Raw genomic sequence first — 20,878 nt, forward strand, 5'->3', positions numbered from 1 at the left:
CCTTCTTTTTTGCCTACCTGGTGAGCTTCCACTTGGTTCTCAGTAGTCCTCAGGGTGATGACACCCTATGGTATTAACCAAGCAATGCTGGCCTATCTATCCACGATCCAAGAAGAGAGCCCCACTTAACATGTCTACATGCTACTTTCTAGTTTGTAGGTCAACAACTCTGTACATATTTCTTTTATCATCTCTATACCCTGAGTTCCTCAGGATATTCATTCATCTTCAAATACTCAATAACCAGGGCTACCCAATCCAATTATTTTATCTTTAAAGTGGGAACAAAATTCACCTACATAAATTACCAAACCTACAGTCTGACAGAATGAAGCCAAAAAGGAAAGAAATCAAACAATAAATTAAAAATGACTTAATTTTAGCCTGAGAAATTACAATAAAAAAAATGAGAGAAAAATCATTTAGAATTAAATGCCAACCTCATCTGATGGGAAATGTTTGTTGGCTCCTACTGGGTTGACTAATCTGTTTCTTGAGATAAAGATAAAAAGATTTTATTAAAATAATGAGACTTAATCTAAGAAATAGTACAGGCACGGCTATTCTTAACTATATCAAAAGCTCTGTTTTAAATAAAATACCTTTCCACAGAGAGACACAATTAAAATTTTCACCTCCAATTATTCTACCCTCAGAAGTCAGTTATTGGTTCACTTTCCAAAAAATTCTACACTAAAAGACTTTCAGTCCAGACAATAACTAATTATAAGAGGTGTCTGAATATTTAAAGTCATAAAAAGAAATAAACAACAGATATATTTATCCTCAGGGCTCTGACTAATTTCCAGTAGGGGAAAATAGCATTGTCATCAGCTAATGTTTACTGACACCCACAACATGTTTGATGCAGTGATAGGTACAAAGATGACAAAAGTCAGAAACAACAAAAGGGGTTCATTCTAGTAAACAGCAAAGTAGGGGGGTAACAAAGCCACGAGAACAAAAAGTTCCCCCAAACCCTCTTTTTACTAGCCATCTGCTTCAACCACAGTAAACAACTTCAACTATCAGTGCCTGAACTCCACTCTTTAAAGCCTTTTTCATCTGACTACAAACAAGTGTCAGGATACCAAATTCTCAGTCTGCGGGGGTTCACCCCCACCCCCACCCCCAACACAGCCTCTCATGAGACCTGACAGAGATTCAGGTCTGGAGAGCTTCAGGCTTTCATGGCCACTGAGTCAAATTAGATCTGAACCCATGAGTAGAGCTGGGTGAACACACTGTGAACTGTTCCAGCACTATATGCCACGAGTCCTCCCAATGGAAGTTTTCAAATGCCACTCATACTTTTCCTTGTTAAAGGTTTGTAGGCCTCACAATGCAAAGGTAAATGCTGAGTGCACTTTCCTCTCGTGAGCCAATGAGAGCCATCACAAACAGTAAGTGAAATGTTAACGGGTAAGAACACTAGCATTTTAAACAACACTGGAGAGTTACCACAGTCAAAGTGCCAGCTCCTTCTGGTCTACCTCATCTTCCATAACTGTTCTGAGACACCACTTGGGAAATACTTAGCATGAAAATGAGTTCCTACTAGTAACTGCCATGCCCTGAGGTCCACCATTTTAAAGCACACCTTTCACCACTACTTAATTCCAGATCATTCCATCACTCTCAGAATGGACTCCATTCAGCAATGTCCATTCTCCCCTTCTTCCCCCCTCCTAGATCACGACAGCCACTATTCTACTTTCTATCTCTGTGAATTTGGTTCTCCTAAATAGTCACAAAAGTGGAATCATATTTTTTGCCATTTGTCTTGCATGTTTCTCATCCATGTTGGGAAGAACACATTCCTGTCTATGTCCGAATGTTTTATTGCATCAACATTACAGTTGTATAATTCCTTTCACTTTCTTCTAACTTACTCAATATTCTTGGGTTTTTCTTCTATATGATAGATTCAGTTGTAGGGCACATGATTGCCTATTTCATTTCTGCCTTGAGGTCTAGGATCAAGGTATGACATAAGCATGCTAACACAACAAATGCTTTACTGAAATCCTCTTCCATGAAATCAATCAAAGAGAAGTGAAGACCAGTGAGCTATCCAGAGCCTTGTTCTGAGGAGGACTCCAGGCTTGGAGTTTAATTCTCTGTGGCTACCCTAGTAAAATATGTGCATGCATTTCATGAGTATGCAGATGTGCTTACATGTACTTGCACATGTATATGAGGTCAGAGGTCAACTCAAGTATAGGAGACACCCACTTTGGTTTTTGAGATAAGGTCTTTTGGTAGGGCCTGGAAGTCACCAATCAGGCTAGTCTGGCTGGCAAGCAGGCCCCTGGGACCCTTGGGTCTCCACCTTTCCAGCAGTGGGATTACAAGCAACATGCCACACATGCCACACACCCTGCTTTCTATGTGGGTGTTAGAGGCGAAGCTCAGGTCTTCGTGCCTGGAAACCAAGGACTTTACCAACTGCAGTATCTCCCAGCCCCATACATTTCTTAATCTTTGAACCAGTACTGATGGCTCATGCCCGTAATCCTAGCACTTGGGAGGTGGAGGCAAGAGGACCACTTGAAATGCAGAATTTGAGACCAATCTAGTAGGACTTCAAATTATTTTGAATTCATATTCATCCATATTCTCCCCTCTTCCCTTCTCATCTCTCTCTCTCTCTCTCTCTCTCTCTCTCTCTCTCTCTCTCTGCATGCTGAATATATGCTAAGAACATTTTCTACCACTAACCTATGCCACAGCTTCATCTGAATTCTTAGCTGTTTTTAACAACATTTTGGCATATATTCATTGCACAGCAATAGTATTTTCACTCAAGTGTGTTGTGTACTTTGATCCTATCAATTCCCCATCAACCATTCCTAATCTCCTCTCTTCTTTCCCTTAATTTTCTTCCTCCTCTCAAATAACCTATGCTGCACCTTCGATTTTCACGTTTGCTGTGGGTGCTAGGGAACTGAATTCCAGTTCTCATGCTTACATAGCTATTTCCCTCAGCCTGCTGAATAAAACTCCATTACACACAACACACTCTGCACCACGTTTACTTACTCTCTTCTTCTGTAGCTGGGCATCCAGGCTGATCCCATAACTCAGCTGTTGTGAGCATTGCTATGATAAACATAGGTATCGCTGTAGCTATCTCTATAGCTAGGCTTACTTAGAGTCCTTCAACTACATTGCTGGCAGCAGTACAGCTGGCTCATTCTGAGCCTGAGTCTATGTAGTCCACATAGGCCTCAAACTCAACACCTTCCTGACTGTTCTTCCCAAGTTCTAGAACTGCTGGAGCCCACCACCGTACCTGGCTGAACTGCTAATCTCTGAAATGCTCTATCTTTGAATATGAACTTTTAAAATAATAATCTTAAGGGAGCCACGGAACACATCCTTAGGGCACTGCCCCCTCAGTCATTTCCTGGTCTGGCCCGGGCCTTTGCCAGCACCTCCTCCCTAGCCCTACCTACAACTGCTGTCATACATGTCCTGAGTGGAGACATAGCTGGCACAAGGAGGATCGCCCATCAGGGAGGAGTGAAGGGAGGCTGGCAGTGTCTTGGGGTGGCACTGTGGGTCGTGTGCTCCAGCTGAGGACGCAGGCAAGTAGGGGCTGGAAAGTCACTTTCTGTTCATTTCAGATCTGGGTGCCAAGCATACCCTGGCACAGAAGCTACATACTGGTAGGAATTCTGTTTGGCATGGGGCCACTGCATCTGGCCTGTTTTTTTTTTTTTTTTGTTTGTTTGTTTTTGTTTTTGTTTTTAATGAAAAAAAAAAAAACTTTTTGGGGGGAGATTGAACAAGGTCTCAGGTAGCTCAGTCTGGTCCTGCTAGATAGTTGAGAATGACCTTGACCTTCTGGCACTCCCGCCTCTATTTTGTACTTGCTAGGACTATAGTTGTCTGCCATAATATCCAGCTCAAAACACCTTCTAGAATAAACCAGGCATTCAAAAGTCTCAAAAAGCCAAAGGTATTTCTCCCACTATGATTCTTTCACTGTACATTTATTACCTTTTCCAGAATTTTGTTATGTACATAGAGTCACACAAATGTATATTTCCCCACATTTTGCCTGAAGTTAATATATAATATATAACCCAGAGTAGTCAATTCTTTTTTTTTTTGTTTGTTTTGTTTTGTTTTGTTTTTCAAGACAGGGTTTCTCTGTGTAGCCTTGACTGTCCTGGACTCACTTTGTAGACCAGGCTGGCCTCGAACTCACAGCAATCCGCCTGCCTCTGCCTCCCGAGTGCTGGGATTAAAGGCGTGCGCCACCACCGCCTGGTGCGAGTAGTCAAATTCTTAAGAGTCAAAAAAGAGAATGGTGGAGCCAGACATGGCACATACCTTTAATCCCAGCAGAGACAGGTGGATTTCTATAAGTTAAAGGCCTGCCTTTTCTACATAGCCTGGTCTACAAAGTCTAGGCCAGCTTGGACTATACTGTGTGTCCCTGTCCCCTCACCCCCAAAAGGAAAAGAGAATGGTGGTTGCCAAGGCAGCAACATTAGGGAACATTTAATATTTAAGTTGCAGAAAATAAAGAAAAAATTATAGAGTCGAATATGACAATGACTACATGACAATACCAACATGAAGCAAACAATTAGGATTTATTACACTGTAAATTTATGTGATGCATTATATTTACCATATTTTAAAAGCATAGAATAATTTATGTGTTATATATTTAACTTCAATAAATCAATAATCAGTCAACCAAGATAATATTCTTACCAAGGGTGGTCCAGCCAAGAAGATGGTACCCTGCTTTCGTACAATGATGTTTTCATCAGCCATTGCAGGCACATATGCGCCTCCGGCTGTACAAGAGCCCATGACCACAGCTATCTGCAAGGGAGGCATAGAAAAGCCATGAGGTGACACTCCAACAGGGAACAGCATCGGCATGACATCCCTACAAACACTGCAATGCCTTGGTGCTGCTAATAGCTGACCCCTGGGCATCACTTTAGAAATGGTTCTTATTATGTTGCCTAGGCTAGCCTAGAACTCACACTCCTCCTCTCTTCTGAACCCAGAGACTCCAGGCACACACCACCCCCTGACTAGGACAGTATCTTTTTCATTCTTATTTTATGTGTATATATATGTGTCTTTCTGTGTGTATCCAAAGTATGTGTGCAGGTACCCAAAGAGGCCATCTGGTCTGATCCCTTGGAGGTGGAGTTACAAATCTGTGAGCACCCTGGTATGGGTGCTGGGAACTGAACTCAAGTCCTCTGGAAGAGTAGCAAGTGCTCTCAACCACTGAGCTCTCTCTCCAGCCTCTTAGAATAATGTTTTGAGTTTTTGTACAAACCATTCTGAAGGCCATATGTCACACTCTTAGAAAACATACATATTTAGAGTCAAAAGGAGAATGCTGGCCTTATAAACTACTAGTCTGAGAAACTAAAGAAGAAGAAGAAAAAAAAGCCACATCCATAAAACTACCTCAGAGGGGAACTGATAACAACAGTGAACCTAAATCTTCACTGAGCTCATGGGGACATTGAGATAATTCTCTTAATGGACGTTATTACTATTTTGTAATAGCACAACTATGGTGTCTTCTAAATATAAAACTAATGTCTAACATTTGTATTTTAGAAGTTCATCCAAATGGCTGAAGAGATGGCTCAGCTGGAAAAGCGATTCCAATACCCATGTGGAAAAGTGGGTGTGGTGCGTATGCCCAGAATGCCAGAGCAACGGAGACAGAGGACGCTGGCTCTCTGGCTCACTGTTCCACTAGCCCAGTCAAATTGGTGAATTCAATGAAAGGGGGAAACCCTGCCTCAAAAAATAAGGAGGGAGGATTAGAGAGATGGTCCACTGGGTGAAAGTGCTTCCTGTTTAACCTGAGTTTGAATTCCTAGCACTCATATAAAAAGCCAGGCACAGCTATGGATGCCCATGACCCCAGGATGGAGGAGTGGGTCCCAAGAACTTGATGGCTGGATAGCCTAGCTGAAATGATGAGTTTGTGAGCCCCCTATTTAGTGAGAGATCCTGTCTAAAGGTATTAAGTCAAGGATGCAATAGAAATGGACCTGATGCTGTCCTGCTCTGCGCTCTGCATGTGTGAGCACCAACTCAGACAAACACACACACATGCACACACACACAAATAAGTAAGTAAATAAATAAATAAGGTAGCGAATGACCCAATATTGACCTCAGGCCTCCACACATGCATGCACACATGTGCATGAGTGGGTACCACCCACATATAACACAAAAGCCTGTGTACACACAACAAACATACCGTTGCTAGAAGACAATGAACTATGCTAGCCTGGCAAGATGGCTCAATGAGTCAAGGCACTTGCCACCAAGCCTGACGACCCAAGTTCAATCCCTAGAACCGATGGTGGAAGGAGAACCAACCCCCCAAAGTTGTCCACTGGTGCTGGAGAGATGGATCAGTGGCTGAGAAAACTTGTTGTTCTCACAGAGGACCCAGATTTGGTTCCCAGATCCTGCAGGGCAGCTCATAACTGTAAGTCCAGTTCCAGGGGACCCAACAACATATTCTGATCTCCACAGATACCAGGCATGCACATGGTATGCATACATACGTGCAGGTCAAACACACATACACATAAAATTTAAATATATATATTTAAATGTCTTCTGACTTCCACATGCATACAGTGGCATGAAAGCATGTATGTACACACACACACACACACACACACACACACACACAGATACACACACACACACAAATAAGACATTAATAAATACAATTTTTTTAAAAAATTGAATTCTGTTGAAGCTGGGCGATGCGTACAAAGAATTAACAGTAATGTTTACTCTTGGGTGTTCAAAAGCTTTTCATTCGAGAAAAAGCTTAAGAAAATCCTTATCAAAGATTAGTATGGCACAAAGAATAATACATAAGAGTTTAGCTAAATGCCCCTTGACAGGAATAAAAATATCACCAAAGGAAAATAAGTATATAATGGATTTTTTTTTAAGTACCACAGGAAACAGTTTTTGTTTCTAATCCCAATATTCCGTCAACTTGCCTTGTATTCACATCAGAATCTGCTCTGATAAACAGCATGTCACACTCATAGTAAGTCCAAAGGAGAGCACTGCAGGTGAACAATTCTACAACCACATGGCCATCACAAAAAGCCCCTCTCCTTTAATTAACGTTTTGTATTTGCTCCTAAACGTCTACAACACTTAATTGTTAACATAACTCAGCAGTGTTTTCTCTTATTGTTTGGGTTATCAAACCCCCAGAGATGTGCTTTCCAGATTATTTACAGCTACAGAAATCCTTCCTCTTGCACACAAGGCAGCAACACTCATTGTAGCCAAGTTTACAATAGCAGACAGACATCAGCGGCCCACCATGTCCAAGGAATAAATGAATTATGAATGAATAGATTGCTAGTATCTGAATACGTTCCTTTAAAGTGTGACAAAATAATAAAATGAAATGCCAAAACAATAAATCCACATGGTGTGCCCAAGTGTTTTAACTATCTCTGCACTTCATGAATATCTGAAACATTCTGAGCCTTTTGTATGGTTCTAAGGCAGTGGGTCACGATCCCTTTAGAGGTCAAATGACCCTTTCACAGGGGTCACCTTAGGCCATCGGAAAACACAGATATTTAGATTATAATTCATAACAGTAGCAAAATTACAGTTATGAAATAGCAACAAAAATAGTTTTATGGTTGGAGGGGGGAGGGTCGGCACAAGAGCAGGAACTGTGTTAAAGGGTCGCAGCATCAGGAAGGGTGAGAGCCACTGCTCTAAGGGAACAAGGGACAGATTTACCTCAATGCTCTGTACTCTCCATGACAACACCAGGTTCACCTCAAACTATTTCAGTGCTCCAGAAAGAAAAGGCTCAAGGAACTTAGAGCAGAGCTGCAGTGATGTAAGATTCTAAAAGAGAACACTTTTCAAAAATAAAAACAAAAACAAAAAAACCCAAAACAAACAAACAAACAAAAACCACACCAGGCAAAATGGAGTTCCAACAACTAGAAAGCAAAGGAGAGGAAAGAATAGCAACTGTCATCAAGTGCTGGATGCACGGTGAGGGCGGGGCAGGGGGCGAGGATAAGACAGGAGGGATGGTTTTGTCAGAATGCCATCATGCCATCTGCTATGGGTTGTGTTTGCGTCCCCTCCCAAATTCACGCTAAAGCCCTAGTCCGCAGTATGAGGTGGAGGTGAAGCCTGGGGGAGGGGGACACACAAGGGGGAGGGGGAGGCAACTGGGGCTAGATGGTCATGAGGGTGGAGCCCATGATGGTATCAAGGTCCTTATAGATAGAGACAAAAAAAACCTCTGTTATTCAAGTGAGGACAAAACCAGGAGGAGGCCCTTACGAAGCCCTGAACCAAAACCAACCACACTGGCACTCTTATCTGCCAGCCTTCCAGGCTCCAGTGTGATGAAAAAGAAATGTTCATGCTATCCAGTCTACACTAATTGCTAACACACCACTTTGGTGGAAGGGTAGGTGAGAGGGACCAAGTATGAGCATGTGACTTCGGGGACTTCTGTCATACTGCCTGGAGCATTTCAGATGCATGTTCTCCACGGTTCCTCTGCAACCAAGAAAACCAACAATGCAGTCTTCTGACACCAGCTCCCTCATGCTCAGCCAAGGGCAGGTGGGCGTGGCAAACTTCTGAACTGATCCCCGATAATGCCTGCTCTTGGGATTCCCATTTGGTGTGATCCCCGTGAGGGTGGCAGATGGAAGCCACTCCTTGTTACCCGTTCACCTGCAGCCTCTCTCTCATCTTCTCCCTTTCTTGCTTTGATGAAGCCAGGTAGCAAGCTGTGAAAATACCCTGGGAAGGCCAGATGCCAAGGGACCAAGAACGGCTCTCCAGCCAATAGCCAAGATGAACCAAGGGAGGCCTGGAAAGAACCACTTCAGTCAACAATGACGTGAGTGAGCTGGGAAGTGAGCCCTTCCATCAGACTCTCAGGTGACTGTATCTTGTGAGACCCTTCAGCTAGGCCTAGACTCCAATTCACAGGAACTAGATAATAAATGTGCATTGTTCTATAGTGTCAAATTTGGGGTAGTATGTTCTAGAGCAATGGATAAACCATTTACCTTGGTCTAGGCATGTGGTGGTTCTGTGGTACAGTGACTTGCCTCCTATGAAAGAGGCCCTAGCTTTAATCCCTAGCACAAAAAAAAAAAAAAAGAAAGAAAAAAAAAAAAAAGAAAAGTTCTGTCTCAAGCGAATATAATGGAGGCAGATCTGACTTTGCTAGTGTAGCCGAGTGTCGATTAACAGCGTGGATAAATTATGAGGAGTGCAAAGCTAGGCAACTTCATCATTGGGCAAATGTCAAGGAGTGGAATTCTGCAAACAGATGGCCAAGTCTGTGGGCGATACAGCTTCAGGACCACCTTCATCTGGGAAGCCTACCATTGACCAAAGCATCAGGTTGAAGTGAATGACTAGACAGACCTTCCCACTCTCTCAAAGACTCCACCTGTAAACTACTCATCTGTTGACATGGAAGACAAAGACCAAATAGAATTCGGTGCCATCCAGAGGGTGGTACAACCATCATATTGAATGATGGAGACCAGATACAAAGTTATACAGCCATCATATTGATGGAAGGAGACCAGATACAAAGTTACCCAGCCTTCATATTGAAAGAAGGAGACCAGATACAAAGTTACACGAAATGTTCACAACAGACAAAGCCACAGAAGCAAAGGAGCTCTGTGGCTGTGAGGACTAGGCAGAAAGAGTGATTGCTACCGGGAACATAAAACCATAAGAAGCTTGATTCAACTCAGTGGTACCCAAAATACAACTAAAACTTCACAGTTAATGGATGATCTGTATGGTATTTTCACAAAGCTGTTACATAATTTTAAAAACACAGGCATGGGAGGGATGTCAGACACCTGCTTCTGGCTTCTGAGAGCAATAGGCACACATGTGGTACACAGAATATGAAGGCAAAATACTCATACACATAAAATAATTAAAACTTATTTTTCACATATATATTTTACATATATATTTATTTATATTATTACACACATATATATAATAAACTACCTATAGCAAGAAGAAACATGACACAATCAGGAATTGTATAAATGTTACATTCTTAGTATTTTGGCTATTTGTATTTGACAGCCTTCAAGAGAACATCTTTCCTATCTTGGTTCATCTAAAATTCTGAATGTAAATCAATCTCCATCACATCTTGTCATTATCAACTTAAAACACCTATCTAGACTTAAAAACATCTTAACCCCTAAACAACTAAGCTTCATTGTAAAACTAAGTTACCTGGTCTTCAACTCCATCAGAGACTTGAGAAGGAATAAATTTGATTACGTGAGTATGCTGGGAGTGCAGGCTAATAATTAAAATCTTTAAAAGCACAAAAACATTATTTAAAAGCACACACACACACACAAATACTCACAAGAACTATAGTCTCTATGCCCACAAGAACTAAAATTCTCAAATGTTTCATCAATAACAAAGCAACTTGTTTCTGTGCGTTGCCTGTCGCCCATGGCCACCGTCTACTTTCTTGCTCATGATTTATCATCGAATCGTACTGGGCCTCCTTCTCCCTTTATCTCTGTTGCATAGCAGGCTCCCTCTCTGGTGATGGGGGGTTGTTGCCTCTTGGCAACATAAAAATAACATATTTTTAATTTGTTTTAAAAGATATTGATTGATTGACTGTGATAAGATCTTACCATGTAGTCCTGGCTGGGTTAGAACTCAACATATCAATATATAGACTAGGCTGGCCTCGAACTCATGGAGATCCACTTGCCTCCACCTCTGAATTAAAGGCTGGGATTAAAGGTGTGAGCCACCATGCCCAGCTTATTCATTTATTTTTATTTACATGTATGTGTGTGCCTGTGTGAGTTTTGTGTGCACTGTGTGTATGCAAGAGCCCATGGAGACCAGAAAAGGGAATTAGATCCCTTTGCAACAGGAGTTAGAGGAAGTTATTGATGGCTTACCCATCTTTCCAGCTCCCTACTTTCAAGTATTTAAATAAGTAAAAATTTAATGCTATGCAAGCAAATGCTGATGATAGCAATAAAGACAAAAAGAACACACACCAGTAAGTCACCAGCCACCATGGTCAGTGCCGCACAGATTCGTCCCATTGTTTAACTCTACGCTGCTTGTCACCCACAACAGGGGACAGGGAGGACAGCCACAGAAGCATCCTGATACTCCATCTTCTGCTCACAGAATCCAGGGGTCCCAGAGTCCAGCATCACTGCTCCTAGCCTAAAGTGTGCGTGCCCTTGCGCACGTCCTATGCAAGGCCCACTCTGGGATCCAAAGTGTTTGGAAGTGCAGAGAAAATTCTGCTCCACTCTCCACTAAGAACTAAAACATCCTAAAGCGCATGGCTACACTATGAGGTGTGGACTCGGCTTGGGTTGTGGGCATATCATCAGAACTGTGCCAAAAGGGAACATCTAGGACACAGGTAAACTCCAAGAACTCCAAGAGGCAACAACCCCCCATCACCAGAGAGGGAGCCTGCTATGCAACAGAGATAAAGGGAGGAGGAGGCCCAGTACGATTCGATGATAAATCATGAGCAAGAAAGTAGACGGTGGCCATGGGCGACAGGCAACGCACAGAAACAAGTTGCTGCAAACCACAATCACAAGAGACCTCTTTAGATGAATCCATTACCCTCCAGGTCTTCCCAGGGCAAACAGGGATCGATTCTCACTGTAACAAAGTGAATTACACACAATGTAGCCCAGCAGGCTGCTCAGTGCAAACAGCCTTGCCAGGAAACCAACAGGGGGGCTTTCCAGGGAGGTCTTATATACCCCATTCTGCAAAGTCATGTGAAGCTGGACCTCCTGCATCCCATTACAGAGCTGGGGACCATTTTCCACTTCCGCACACACTGAGATAAACACAACAGCAAGGGAAGGACCCACTCAATTCAGTCTCCCATCTCACTGCCTCTTTAATTCAAAGTAAGTGTGAAAAGCAGATTCTTCCTGTGTCCTACTGTCCTCATCCTCACCTGAAGAGCCACCACTGAAAATAAAGGTCACATCTGGGTGTGGTGGCGCACGCCTGTAATCCCAGCACACTCGGGGAGACAGAGGCAGGTGGATCTCTGTGAGTTCTAGGCCAGGTCTGGTCTACAAAGGGGATCCAGGACAGCCAAGGCTGCACAGAGAAACCTTGTCTTGAAAAACCAAAACCAACCAGTCAACCAAATGAACTCCCCCCCCCCCAAACAAAACAAAACAAAAATAAATAAGTAAATAAAAGTCACAAGGTGCACATCCCAGTTAAATAGCTGGCCAGAAGTTCAGATCATTGTCACCTACACTGACAGTTCTCAACCCTCTGCTGACTGAGGTACTTATGCTCACCTGTGCCAACAGGTATGCACTGAACACAGAACACAGGAAGTCTACCTTACCCACAGTGCCTCTTCCTCAGCCTTTTTATTAGAGAGCCTGGATGTAACCTAATACATTGCTTTCACCCGGCTCTCTCCCAGCCTCTGCTCATCTTTATAGAATGCGCTTTTAAAATGACAACATCAGCTTCTTTAAGCCCCCTCAGAACGAGCATAGACGCCTGAAACAAAAGCAGCTATTGAGGTCACCTTCACAAATAATGAGCCAAACCAAGGAGAATGAGGGGCATGGGTTACACATGAGGAGGGGACCCCAGACGATCACTTAAAATCTACAAAATTTAGAGCAAATAGGAAAAAGCACAAAGTGGGGGGAAAAAAGAGGCCAGAGAAACTGCACTTTCACACAGCTAGATAAAGGAAGCCTATCCCAACAGAAAAGGCCATCTGGTCAAAACAAAAGCACTTTGCTTCTGAAGAGGGAAAAGCAAGGGACATTCTGTGCTAGAGATCAAGCTACAGCAAGTGGATGATGGCTTGCAGTAAAAAATTACCAGGAAAGTGAGGTTTCTGTTGAAGATTATAAATCCCGAACATAAGAAGCCAGCAAAGTGAAAGCAATAGAGTACAAGGGCCAGCAGGGGTCATCCCGAGTGTGCACAGGCTGCTGCACACTGAGTGGCTTCAAGATGAGAGCTCAGAAAGGCTACACTCCCCAACCTCTGAGGTTGGGGGGTGGGGGAGAGAGGGTGTCACAAGGCCCACAGTGCAGTAAAGAAAAAAAGAGACTACAAAGGCGAGTACGTACTCCAGCTGTCAATGTGTCGGCATTTGCCATAATAGTTACAAGAGGTCATCTTTTAATAATACTAACATGCCTCATCTCAGGGAAATCTGTGGAGATAAAAATTCATCTGCTATTGTTTTAATCACAAAGAGCCAACAATAAAGTAGGAGAAATCAGCCAGGACCTAAGTAGAGAGAGGAGCTAAGAATAACTGCCAGAGACTCAAAGAATGAAAGATAAATATTCTGACCTAAAAAAGTCTTTCTTTTTTTTTTTTTTTTCCAAAGCAAATTTAAATGTTAAGCCTGAAAGGTCTAGATACCTGTCAACATTATTTTTATATCTGAGAATATACAGGAAATGACGTAAGAATGTAAGAGATATATTCTTAGAGATAAGTGGATAAATAGATCTACAGTGGGCGAGGTTAATAACGTTAAATAAAAACAATCTTGGGGTAGAAAATAGAATTGGAGTGAGGTAAGCATTGATCATTGTCAACATGCATAAATAACATAACCAGAGTTATATCTTAATCTGTCCTGAGTTGTTATAATACCCAAGACTGGATATTTTACCCAAGAGGGGAAAAAGTTTATCTGGCTCAAAGTTTTGGAGGGTGAAAGATAGGCAACTCCACCTCTTTGGTCTCTGGTGAGGACTTTCTAACGACATCCCAATGTCGGCAGGTGGCATCATGGCAGACACGTGTGGCAGGAAGAAAGGTCATATGACAAGCTAGGAGACCAGGAGAAATCAGCGAGGATGTGTCTGGGGACAGAATAAGCTGCTGGAGATTCAAGGAACAAGAAAGATAAATATTCTGGCCTAAAAGGGCAAGGGGAAAAGTAAAGAACCAAGGTTTCTTGATCCTTGATATCAAAGCAACAATCCCAGGACAGGAAAGGGGCATCGGAACTTGAAAGATGGCTCCTTGGTTAAAGGCACATGCTGCTCTTGAGGAGAACTCGTGGTGTTGCATTCCTGGCACGCACATGACAGCCCTAACCACCTGTAACTCTAGTTCTGTGGGATCTGACACTCTTCTCTAGCCTCCACCAGCACTGGGCATGCAGGTGGTACACACACATGCGTGCAGGCTTTCTCTCTCTCACACACACACGAAACAATCAGGACATAACATAAAAGCAAGACGAGCTGGGGACGGTGCTCAGGTCTGGATGACCCCAAGAGAACCTAGAAAACTGTGTTTCCGCCTGCTCTCTCATACAGTCGCTGAACACTTCTGCCATTAGATGGGGGCGGGAGTCCTTCCAACACCAAGTGATCAGGCCTCCCCTGGACCACAGCTGGGGGACCCCTTATCCAGTTCAGTTGGACGCTATCTGGAGTTAGCGCCAGTTTCTGCGAGACTGTCAATCAGGCAGAGGCATCAGCTCCATAGACTGGAGCTCCCCCTACTGTCCCCTCCTTGCATTTAATGTGCTAGCATGGCCCACAGAACTCAAATGCTGTACTTCTCTGCCCGCTGGTTAATTAATGAAGCCCACAGGAAACAACCAGATGGTGGCACACAGGCAGGGCCCGAAGAGGTCTGAGCCCAGGAGCCTCTGTCTCTATGGAGCTGAGGTTTTTGCCGTCCTCCCAGCACTCAGATGTGTTTAATGAGTGGGGAGGTCTTAAAAAGCCCCATAGGGTTTGCAGGAGAGGCCTGTACAGTGGCTTCACCACGCAGGCATGAGGAGTCATCTCCTCAAGGAGACTGTGGGGAGAGGGGCCTGGAGGCTCAAAGCTTCTGATCACAGCTTGGTCTTTCTGGTTGCCACTCTCCATCAGGAGCTGCCTCGTTAGAAGAGAACATGCTCCAGTTGCCCGGGAAAGCCCAAGGGATTTGGGACTTTTGCACCAGGAACCAAACACCAACCATTCAAACAAAAGACCTTCCTGGCGCCCTCATCTAGAAGGCTCTGTCTTATGAACAGGATGGAGATCAAACATGGGAACTTTTCCCAACCAGGAATGGGAGGGTGGGGTAGGGGGTGGGGTGCAGAAACCACGTGCACATTTCTATTTTCCACAGGGGCATCAGAGACAGCAGAATCCCTGAGGTTTAGAGGCAGAGTCCTGGAGGGCCAAGGGCCTACCCGACGACGACGTGACAAGGGATGACTTCAAACTATATTTAACTGCTGAGGACAAGTTCTAGGTGGCATTGGTGGTAGTGGTGGGAGATAAAATAAAATAAAAAAGGTGGGAAAATAAGGTAACTCCAATGTGAAGAATTTGGGAAAGAAACAAAGGGTAATAAAAATAAGCTGCATGGAGTGCCAGGCATCTGGGGTCAGAAGGTTTAAAGAAGGGAGGTCGCTGGGCGTGGTGGCAGCACACACCTTTAATCCCAGCACTTGCACTCGGGAGGCAGAGGCAGGTGGGTCGCTGTGAGTTCGAGGCCAGCCTGGTCTACAAAGCGAGTCTAGGACATCCAAGGCTACACAGAGAAATCCTGTCTCGAAAAACAAACAAACAAAAAATAAAGAGGGGAGGTGTCGAGGGTCAGGAGTGAAAACACCAGCCACTGGCCACCCTTAAGAAAGCTGCAATCCAGAACAGACCATGTGTACATGCTAAAGTCGGAGGGCAACTGTGGAGCCGGCGGACTGCGTTCTCTGGATGGCTATGTCTACCCTGTCTCCATAGGACACATACCCTTGGATTTAAGCCCCACCTAGAGGATCTAGAAGCATCTCACAGTCCTTAATGGAATTACATATAGCAAGACCCTTTATAATGACTTTACATTCACACACTCTGAGGATTTCAATTAAATAAATAAGTATTTCAGATATGACTTAAGTCCCCACATTCCTCTTGAATGACCCCTTTTTTTCCTCCTTCTCTCCTAGTGGCCACACTGGTCATAGCTGTGTGTGCCATTCCCCAATGCGCACGTACATACAAGCATGTCACAGCGAGGTTTCACGCACACAACTGTCACTCCTTCGGGCACTGGCTCTGCATTTAGCTTCCTGGTTTTTTTTGTTTTTTTTTGTTTTTTTTTGGTCAGTGCAGCTTTGAGGTTTATTTATGTTGATGCATGCATTTTAGTTCCTTGGTTTTAACAGCTAAACATCATTATGAGTCTTCTACTGATGCCCATTAGCTAATTATCGCTTGCTCTAATAAGCTATGTCAGTATGACCTCAGTTCCATTCATCGCCCTACCCACACACTAAAGTCTTCCCTGTACTCACAGATCAGGCCTTAAAAAGAATGATTTTCTTTTCAAACCTTTTTCCTTGGGTAATTAGCATTCATTATAATTCAGGAACACTCCTGTTGTTAGTCAAAGTTCAAACTGAAGACAAGCTTACAAAACTTTCTTATATCCAATATTAAATTCTGGTGAAATTTTGTTGTTGTTTTGTTTTGCTTTGTTTGAAATTTTTACTACATTTATTTACTTATTTAGTGTGTAGCAGGGGGTACGGTGCCACACTACGCTGAGCAGATTAGAGGCAAACCCTCATGAGGGTGTGTTCTTCCTTCCTGCTGGGGAAGAGGAACTTGTACTCCACACATCAGGCTTGGTGGCAACAGTCTGGTTTTCTGAGTCATTTTACCTGACCAAATTCCGCCTTTTTTTTTTTTCCTTAATTCATCTGGATTGAGTAAAAGCAATGACATTTGAAGTTTTAAACAAACAAACAAACAAAGCTATACTTCCCTGAGCCAGGCACAGGGGTGCACACCTTGAATCCTAGCACTCGGGAAGCAGAGGCCAACCTTGGTCTTCAAATTGAGTCCAGGACAGCCAAGGCTACAAACAAACAAACACCTGACTCAAAACACCAAACAGACAAACAATGTTTCACTAATGAGAAATTACCTGTGTGATATTTTTAGAAGACATAATTGCCTGATTATAGAATATGCGGCCAAAGTGGTCCCGGTCCGGAAAGGTGTCTGCTTGCCGAGGTAAGTTAGCTCCTCCTGAGTCAACTGAATGGGGAAAATGAGAAATGAGCAAAGCCCGACAAACAGCCACAGTGCTGATTAGATCTCAGTCACGGGCACAAAAGCTTGCCCCCTCCCTTTAACATGTTCTAGAGTCTCTGATCCCCCAATACAACCAAAAGGTTTCCTCTCAACCCTTTAGACTTCCTGACCTTTGTTCAAAACTGCACATGAACCTCTCAGGACACCCTGTCCCTTAAAGAGCAGCAAAAGACCTACAAACACCATGAATTTGCCAGTGGGACTGAAAACAAATTTTCCTAGATCAACACAAACACCATTAAAGGATTCATGGGTAATTTGTATGTTGCTTTCTTGTACTGTTTCTGTTGACTTTTAGTGGGGAAAGGGGTTGGCCTTTTTTTTGTGTGTGGGGGGGATCAGTCTAGATGTATGGCTCATGCTGGTCTCAAACTGTGATCCTCCTGCCTCAGTTTCCTAAGTATTGAGATTAATGTTACTACACATTGAAATGAGGGACAAGAATGCCTGGCATCACTCAGGATGGTCAGAAATGTGAGGCCAACTTGGGCTACATAGGGAGACTCTTGCCTCAAAGGAGAACTCATTATTTTATAGTTGTGAGATTATGAGACCAAGGTGTCTTTCCTGGCCATTCTAGACACCTCAAACTTCCTTAGGCATGAAATAAGCAACAGCAACCATTTCATATCGTTTTCAGGAGGACATGAAACCATGTGTGTAAAATGCCTTTAGTCTACCATATACTGAGTGTACAGAATAAATGTTAAGAAAAGTAAGAGCAGGGCGCTTCCTAGCACTCATGAAGAAGAGGCCAGAGGATCTCTGTCAGTTCCACGCTAGCCAAGGCTACATAATCATGTCTCAAAAAAGAAAGAATTAGAAATTAACCAGTCCTATACAATACTTTGTATCCTGTCTCCCAAGCAACATGACCTCCCTGAAGACAGAGACAATGTTAAAACTGTGCACCGGGCAGTGGATGGCACACGCCTTTAACCCCAGTACTTGGGAGGCAGAGGCAGGTGGATTCCCTGTGAGTTCGAAGCCAGCCTGGTCTACAATGCAAGTCCAGGACAGTCAAGGCTACACAGAGAAACCCTGTCTCAAGAAACAAACAAACAAAACAAAAGACTGTGCAGTGAACCCAGCCCTGTAGTGACTGGCCAGTCCCTGCACACAACTCAGCTTCACTTGCTATTTTCTATGTGCATAAAGAAATTCACATTATGACTCAACTTTCTGGGAAATTCACTTTCCCAGAAAAAGAAAAAAGCATATCTATATTATGACCTGATCAAATGTTTACACAAATGAATAACATGTGCTGGGGTTATAGCATATTAAACCAGTATCCAGAAGCTGCCAATTCTAAATTGCTCTGCTTTTAGATTCTGTTCAAAATAGCCTTTAGTGCAAATGTATTTTACTTTCAAATGAGGACTGACTCTCTCTGGAAATTAACTGTACCTTAAGTTACAATCTATTCAGATTATGTAATACTCAAGTATTTAACACAGTGTCTGACTCTCAAGAGACTCATAAATATGAGCTATTTTTTAATAGTTTGAGTTAATTATAGTTTACAGAAAAAGAAAATATCCATAGAAAAAGCTGGCACATACTGAACTGTTAACGTACCTCTGTGTTGCAACGGACAATACTTAGTTACCCTCCCCTGGAGTTCTCGGCAAACACTACATCCTTTTCTAACTGCAGGAGGAACCACCCCGCAGTGATGTCATCCACATGGCCTTCTGCACCATCTTCCATTTTACCAGCTAAAGCAGTGCACAGTGCACTTGTGACTTGCCCAGGTAGATGCACGGGAGCCTGTTCTGCAGTGCGATCTCTTGTGCCCGTACGTGCTTTTTCACAGTCACTGGGTAGTAGGTCCCTCCTTTGACGGTGGCATCGTTGGCCACGATCATGCACTCTACTCTGAAAGGCAGAAAGTCCATTGGAAGAGGCTATGAGATTTCTGCAAAACTGAACGCACTTAAGCTTTTTTATAAGGCACGCCACCCATCGACTTCTAGCGCGTACCTTGAATGCTACTCGCTAGGTGACGGCCTCATGCTATAAAAGTAAGCTTTAATCACGGTTCAGATTCATTTATTCAATAGAAAATGATTACTTTTAATGAGATTACACACTCACAGTGATTTTTAAAGAGCTGTTAGTCCTCTGTGAGTGCTGAGACATTAACCAAGCCACTGTTCAGTACGGTTCTCTCTCTCTCTCTCTTTTAAGGTTTTACTTATTTGTATTTTGTGGATCTGGGTGTTTTGCCTTTACATATGTCTGTGCACCACATACATACAGTGCCAACAGAGGCCAGAAGGGAACACTGATCCTCTGGAACGGGAGTTACAGACAGTTGTTAGGCACATGTTGGTGCTGAGAACTGAATCCCAGTCCTCCGGAAGAGCGGGCAGTGGCCGTAACCACCGAGCCATCTCTCCCACCCGCAATGTGGCTCCTGAGATGAAAGGATCCTAGCAAAATGATGATTGTCTTTTTAAAAATCCAATTTTCTAGGGCAAAGAACTCTCCAGCTGATCTTTAAAGTGTTCTTTTGAAGGAGAAACTAAATGGGGCCAGAGAGATGGCTCAGCAGTTAAGAACAGGACCCACATGGTGGCCCACAGGCATCTGTAACTCCAGTTACATGGGCTCCAACACCCTTGCTGGCCTCCCTAGGAACCAAGCACACCCATGGTGCACAGACATACATTCAGGCAAAAACACTCATACACATATTTTTTAATTTAAAAAAATAAAGTAAAAAATAAACTAGAAATGAAAATAAACTGTTAGGAATACTAAGATATGTTTTTTATATTTCTTTTTTTTAAAAAAGATTCATTTTTTTATTATTATTATGTATACAATGATCTGCCTGCATGTACACCTGCAGGCCAGAAGAGGGCATCAGATCACATTATAGATGGTTGTGAGCCACCATGTGGTTGCTAGGAACTGAACTCGGGACCTCTGGAAGAGCAGACAGTTTGATTCCCAGTACCACATACAGCTGGTATGGTGGTATATGTCTCTAAGCAATACCCGCATGCACATGTTACAGGAGAAATCAACTCAGTTCACAAAAATACTGTGATGCACACCAGCTGTGGCTTTGTCCACTCATCATGCGCCATCTGCTGCCAGAACTAAACCTCCTCTTAGAAGCTGCTTCTGTTTTTAAGCACATGGTCCAAGCGGCACACCCTACCACTAAGCACATGAACCGGACCTTCCCACTCACTGTTCTTCTGAAGTCACAGGTCATGGGGTTAGAGGAACATGTGCCATGAGGCAACATCTGAGCCCATGACAACCGCACAGGGAGAGGCCAGAATGACCAAAGCCAGGCTTCCCAGGTCCCTTGATCTAGAGCAAGGCATCGGCCTCTCTAAGCCTGTGTCATTCTCTGCACAATGTGATGACCTCTGCAGCGCCTCTCTCACTCAGCTGTAGTGAGAATCCATCAAGAGGTACTCACACGGTCCCCGGCACAGCACTGACAATGGTAACTTCAACGTCACACATAAGCGAAGGAATAAATTTAACACTGGGCAGACTAGAGTCCTGAACTCTAAACTGGTCCCCTATACCAGCATCAGGAAAATCTACAGGGCTTGTTAAAACACAGATTGCAGGGATGACTCCATGCTTCTGGGGAAGGCGCAAGAACCTGCTGTTCTAAAAGTCCTAGGTCATGGTGATGCAGC

At 43.5% G+C, this 20,878-nt stretch overlaps 2 protein-coding genes across 2 annotated transcripts in view; one reads left to right on the forward strand and one right to left on the reverse strand.

The window, feature by feature from the left end:
• Taf9 (TATA-box binding protein associated factor 9) overlaps positions 1–20,878 on the forward strand; it is a 720,252-nt gene that overhangs the window by 131,588 nt on the left and 567,786 nt on the right. The gene's annotated exons all lie outside the window — the stretch shown is intronic.
• The window catches only part of Mccc2 (methylcrotonyl-CoA carboxylase subunit 2), a 69,702-nt gene that overhangs the window by 23,688 nt on the left and 25,136 nt on the right, over positions 1–20,878 (reverse strand). The window contains exons 5-7 of the mRNA XM_051172474.1: positions 18,958–19,085; positions 17,035–17,147; positions 4,732–4,845 (exon numbers count right to left, since the gene is read on the reverse strand). Coding sequence (XP_051028431.1) covers positions 4,732–4,845; positions 17,035–17,147; positions 18,958–19,085 — 355 coding nt within the window. The remainder of the gene's footprint in view (positions 1–4,731; positions 4,846–17,034; positions 17,148–18,957; positions 19,086–20,878) is intronic.

The sequence above is a fragment of the Acomys russatus genome, chromosome 30, assembly GCF_903995435.1.
Source record: "Acomys russatus chromosome 30, mAcoRus1.1, whole genome shotgun sequence".
NCBI lineage: Eukaryota > Metazoa > Chordata > Mammalia > Rodentia > Muridae > Acomys > Acomys russatus.